The sequence below is a fragment of the Bos taurus genome, chromosome 20 (assembly GCF_002263795.3).
Source record: "Bos taurus isolate L1 Dominette 01449 registration number 42190680 breed Hereford chromosome 20, ARS-UCD2.0, whole genome shotgun sequence".
Taxonomy (NCBI): Eukaryota; Metazoa; Chordata; class Mammalia; order Artiodactyla; family Bovidae; genus Bos; species Bos taurus.
In genome coordinates, this window is record NC_037347.1 from 41,388,460 (window position 1) to 41,394,459 (window position 6,000).

The window sequence follows — 6,000 nt, forward strand, 5'->3', positions numbered from 1 at the left end:
TCTTGGCACGTAGAATCCTTCTGGACCAGGGATCGAACCCATGTACCCTGCATTGGCTGGCGAGCTCCTAACCCCTGGACTACCAGAGAGGTCCTCATCCGCCTGTCTTAACTTCAGCTTGTTCTTCACGAGTGCTTAATACCCTGCGCCTGGTCTCACCCGTTTGTTTAGCAACCCAGCGTGCATCTGATATGCTCATCGTGGAATAAACAGCGTCCCCCACCCACCCGCTGCCGCTTTCTCTCTGTGTGTGATGGCATTGTAATGAATTTGCGTTCACAGGGCAGTTCTCATGACTCTTTTTAAAGTAGGATTCTGCTTTTTTTTTTTTGTTTTTTTGGATGGAAACAACTGTCACTGTGCTCTTGGGCTAACCAGAGACTTTTTTTTTATTTGTGTTCTCTCTCAAAGCATCAAAGACAACTTTCTCTGCCTCTCACCCAATCGAAATCATCTCCCAAAAGAGGATTTTTCAGGGAAGAAACGGATCACTTAATTAAAAACCTGCTGGGCAAGAGAATCAGCAAACTGATCAACTCCTCGGAGGAGCTGCAGGACGGCTTCCGAGAGTTCTATGACGGCTGGCACAGCAGGCCCCCCAGCTACCAGGGGCTGCTGCTGCCTCACCTCGAGGGCCCGGAGATCAAAGTCTGGGCCCAGCGCTACCTGCGCTGGATTCCGGAGGCCCAGATCCTGGGTGGTGGCGGAGTGGCCACCATGAGCAAACTCTTGGAGATGATAGAGGAAGTCCAGCGCCTACAGGAGAAAATCGAGGCGAGACACCACAGCCAGGAGGCCCTCCAGGCAGAGGCTGCCTCGCCACCGAGGACCTCGGGCCGCCTGTCCTCCTTGTTCCCTTTCGCGCTCCTGCAGCGACATTCCTCCAAGCCCGTCCTGCCCACCAGCGGGTGGAAAGCCCTGGGAGATGAAGACGACTTGGCCAAGCGAGAAGACGAGTTTGTGGATCTAGGGGACGTGTGACTGGCCTGCTCGGTGGCAGTGAGAAAGGACCCTCGCAGGCTGGGACAGGAGCTTGGGCACGTCTGCTTTCCATGTTGGCATGTCACGCTGAAGCCGACTGCCAGGGAAAGCCTGGGTCTTCTGGAAAAGAGCTGGTTCTCATTTTCCCCCCCAGTTCTGAAAGACTATGCAGTTGAAACCCGTATCTCGAGTATTATTGAAAGGAGTTAGTACGTGACCTGTAATACAGCTGTGGCCAGTGTCCTCTGTGTTAGCATCACTCAGACCCCACGGTAGCTACTTTACTACTCAGAAAGGGCTTTGGTAAGCTGTGCTTGGACGCCGTATGGTCCTCACATCTTTCCTGTGCCAATATGCTTTATCCAGTCGTCAGGAGTAGCGTCTCTTTAGCCCATCCCAGTTCAGAGCAAGTTCAGCTTTACATGATGTGTGTGTGTGTGTGTGTGTGTGTGTGTGTGTGTGTGTTGGATTAACAGATTCAGATAGCGGTGTTAAGATGTGTGGCCTTCATTTCCAAACCGTAGCAGTTTTCCTGTGTCCTCTTGCCATGCGTGTCACCATCCTAATGTTTCCGACCATCCTCAGACTGTGTCACTTTATGTCGGGGCAGGGGGCTGGCTCGCGGCCGACAGCTCCAGGCTCCCCGCCGCTCGCCACCGGCTGTGCACCGCTTTCCACTGTCCCTTTGCAATCCCTGCCTTGGTGTACCTCGTCCTGGGATCTTTTTGCTGCTAAGCCTGTGGGTCAAACTGGGGGAATCTCTTAGGTTTGCCCTGAGGAGCCTCCATTCTCCCGGAGGCACGCAGTGTTTGAAAGAGGCTGCTTCACCTTTTTCCAACAGCACGCCGAGGCTTCGGAGCATCTGTGACCGCAGTCCTCAGGCGTTTCCCCAGTTTCGCTACCTTGCAGACCGGGGAAGAAGGTCACTGTCGAACGCGGCTATCATAGGGAAGCGGTTAAGCATAAGTCTCAGAAGTGATGGTGACCACATAGTACCTCAGCGATTTAAAAAGCCATAGAAGAAACTTGACTATGCCTGGTAACCTTCCTGGATCTGCTGTTTAAATGATCTATAGTTTTTAAGTACCGGAAAAGCACACTTAGTAAGGACCTGTTTTTTCATTTTCTGTGGAAACCTGTTCAGTTCCACAGAAGGAAGTGGGAAAAATGATCGATCTCACGTCAGAATGTTCCCTATCAGAAGTTTGCCTTTTATATCTGTTTGCTCTCCAGTATGGATTCGAATTTGAACATTACCTGTTTAGAAAAGCTTTCAGTTGCTGAAGGGCAATAAGAAAATTTGAAACTGTTGACAAAGAGGAGTTTCTCGGTTTGCACTGAATCGTCTTTTGTACACCACAGGAAATTGCTTTCCAGTCCTCCCCACGCCGAGTTGATGCTCAAGCCTTGTTGGTCTGTTAAGACGATGGAGATTGAGGGGAGGGCAGGGTTTATGCATCTGGGGCCAAACACATGCCCAGTCTTGGTTGCCTTAAGAGTCTCACTAGTAAGGTCAGTGTAGGCTTGCAGTGGGGACTTTAAAATGACCCTAATTCATTGGCTATGTTCTGTGGGCCTTCTTAAATTAGCACTCACCTCCTTTCTCTGCCCCACTGCCTCCCAGATACACTATGGAGTTAACTAGTTTTGTGATCATATTATAATGGGAATATTTCTACAGTAGCCTCTTCAGTCTTAAGATCTTAGTAATTTTCATTCCAAAAATGCCCAGTGTGATGCTTTACATCCATAAAGTATGGTTTAAAGGCACAAGGTCATGGCCCCTCTCATAGCAGTTGAATGTGCATTGAAATATTTTTCTATGATTTTTTTAAAATAAAATTACAATAGAAAAATAAGCTGTTTTAACATGTAAGGTCATGACAGTTTATGTATTTATATCTGAAATGAGATTTCTATAAACTTGTATTTGTGTACATAATTCTCAGTGGATTTATATATTGTGACATTTTTATTCAAGATTGAGATATGGATTATGGTTAACAGTAAAAGCTAAAATGAGATCATTTACTTTGTCTAAAATGCTGCACTGTGCACGTTTGGAAATGTATATTAATTTCCTGTATATAATATCTTGAGTTTGTTTATACCTCCAAGTTTTTACACTGAAGATAAATTAGCTTTAATTACATTAGAAACTTTTTTTTTTAAAGGGAATAAGCTGTTGGGCTAAATCTGTATAAATGTGCTTTTTATTTTCTGGATGTACAATGAAAGTTTATACTTGTATTTCACTGCATCGTATCTGATTGCAGAAATTAAAGCACAATTTACAATACTGTATTTGGTGTGGTTGGTATAACATGGAATAATTATTTTCATTTAGTCATTGTATGTGTTGCAGGGGGAGGTGGTTGATTGGTTAGTGGGTGGATGGAAAACCAATAACCAAATAGAGATTTAAAATTTCAGGAGGTGATAAAATACTATAACAAAAAATAAAACAGGGTAGGACCCTATAGAGTAAGGAGGTGGTGCTAGTGGTAAAGAATCTGCCTGCCAGTGCAGGAAACATGAGACTCAGGTTGGAAGATCCATCCCCTGGAGGAGGGCATGGCAACCCACTCCAGTGTTCTTGCCTGGGAAATCCCCATAGATGGAGAAGCCTGGTGGGCTACGGTCCATAGGGTCACACAGAGTTGAACACAATTGAGGTGACTTAGCATGCATGCATGCCTACAGGATAAGTAAAGGGAGAGAGTTTTTTAATCCCTGAAATGAAATATCACTGCCTCTCTGCTTTTGTGGGGATATATAAAATGAGAATAACTGTTGATGGAAGGGCTTTGATGAAAGAGAAAAGGCTTCATTTCCTGCCTCAGAGAGTAAGCAGGCTGGCTTGGGTGGTACGGTGTGTACAAGGAGGACTTTTTCCTCATTCATTTGTTTAGCATTCGTCTTCGAGATTGAGACCTATCGCTGTTGGTTGAGAAGCTCTGTTCTCTGCCTGCTCCTGCCCGTGGCCCTCTCCCCCGGCTCTGCTCACCGCTCTGTTGCTGTGGGCCAGGCCTGGCACAGGGCCGGTTCTGAGCCATCCCTGGAACTCCGTATGCTCCCACTGCTGCCACATTGCCCTCATGTGCATCAGGTACCTGATATTTGTATTAAACTCCCGTTAGAAGTTCTGGCCCCTACAAGTTAGCAGTGCATGCAAGCTAAGTCACTTTGGTTGTGTCCGACTGTGACCCTATGGACTGTAGCCTGCCAGGCTCCACTGTTCGTGGGATTCTCCAGGCAAGAATACTGGAGTGGGTTGCCCTTTACTTGTCCAGGGGATCTTCCCAACCCAGAGATCCAACCCACATCTCTTACGTCTCCTGTATTGGCAGCAGGTTCTTTACCGCTAGTGCCACCTGGGAAGCCCTGAGGTTAGCCGACTCCAGTCCTGTTTTCCACATTTGTTAACTGGCTCTTGGACTTGGGAGAACACCCTCTCTCCAGGTTTTGCTTGTTCCTGGATTTCTAGGTGCGGGCCAAGGGGGGACTGAGGGAAAGCAGGGTGGGGAGAGGAAGAGTGAGCATTTCATTTCCCATCCAGTGTGAAACAGGACAGTGGGGAGAGGTGGCTCCTGCTGAGAACAGACTGCCTGCCTTCTGTGTCACCTCCTGTCCTGGAAGGTGAGTGGACGGGCAGAGGGAACCTGGACTCTCGCTTGTTTTCTGAGCCCCTCCCCTCCCGTGGTTGTGCTCACTGTTTCTTCAACAGGAGGAGAGTCTCCTCAGCTGTGCTTGTGCCCTGCTGGGCCCTAGGGCATTTGTGAAGCCCACCCCAGGGCAGGACCACTGCAAGGCCAGGGGACAGGGCCTTCAGTGACAGGTCCTTCCACATCGACCCTTCTAGCAACCATCCCCAAACACACTTGCTCTTAGAAATATTAGATGGAGGTGGAAAAGAGAAGGCCCTGTTTGTGCCTTGGGTTCCAGTGTAACCAGGTATTGTGCAAGGGCTTATATGGGAATGTACTAACAATCAGGCCGGCCATGGGTAATAACACATAACTGGTTAAGGGTCATTTATATATTGAACAGGAAAGTTATTTGTTAGAATGATGGTTCTGTATCTCTAAAAACAGACAAGTTGGTCTATTTTGTGGTTCAGGCCCAGGTTCTTTTAAATTCTTTGGTGTTTAATCCTCCCATGACACCGTCCACCTTTAGCAGTTTAAGGATATGAAGGTATGTAATCATGGAAATATACACAGTCCTAACCAGTGGACAGCCAGAGAAGTATGTGGCTTTTTAAAAAAATCCAGTTTTGCTGGTCAGTCCAGTTTTTGTTAACTTTTTTTTTTTAAAACATTAGGTTTGAATATTCCTTTTGTGAAAAGCTATGTGACGTTTGTTTGTTTTAGTCTTGAATGGAGAACTTTTCAAATAATCAGAGGACTGGGGCAGGCAAGTGCACTGCTAATTCCCATCGCCGAAAGGGCATAGCTCCCCACACTGAAAGGGCACCGGGCGTGCCATTCCTGGGCTGGGAAGGAATGCAAAAGGGCGACATTTCATCCCCGTCAGACTGACCTGAGGACCTTGGCCTGGAATGCATTGCTGCAGGAAGAGCTGAACACAGCCCAACCCAAACTATACCTAGAGTGGAGAACAACAGATTGGGGTGAGAGTGGAGGTGTGGGGGCAGGGATGGGCTGGGAAAGGGGCAGGAGGACTTGTTCCAGGATGATGGCAGCATTCTACATCTTTATTTTATTTTTGTTCTTAGCTGCACTGGGTCTTCATTGCTGCGAGTGGGCTTTCTGTAGTTGCGGTGAGTGGAGGCTACTTACTCATTGTGATGGCTTCTCTTGTTGCAGAGCAAGGGCTCTAGGGTGTGCGGGCTCAGTAGTGGCGCACAGGCTCAGTAGTGGCGCACAGGCTTAGTTGCTCCGGGGCATGTGGAATCTTCCCAGAGCAGGGATCGAATCTGTGTTGCCTACATTAGCAGGCAGATTCTTAACCACTGGACCACCAGGGAAGTCCAGCATTCTACATTTTTTTAAATTA

The 6,000-nt window shown here is 47.6% G+C and overlaps 1 protein-coding gene across 2 annotated transcripts in view; it reads left to right on the forward strand.

The window, feature by feature from the left end:
• MTMR12 (myotubularin related protein 12) overlaps window positions 1-3,285 on the forward strand; it is a 68,667-nt gene extending 65,382 nt beyond the window's left edge. For both annotated transcript variants that reach the window (XM_059878903.1, XM_002696402.7), the window contains one exon: window positions 412-3,285. In XM_059878903.1, the coding sequence (XP_059734886.1) occupies window positions 412-981 (570 nt within the window). In that variant the 3' untranslated portion in view covers window positions 982-3,285. The remainder of the gene's footprint in view (window positions 1-411) is intronic.
• The last annotated feature ends 2,715 nt before the right edge of the window (window positions 3,286-6,000 follow it).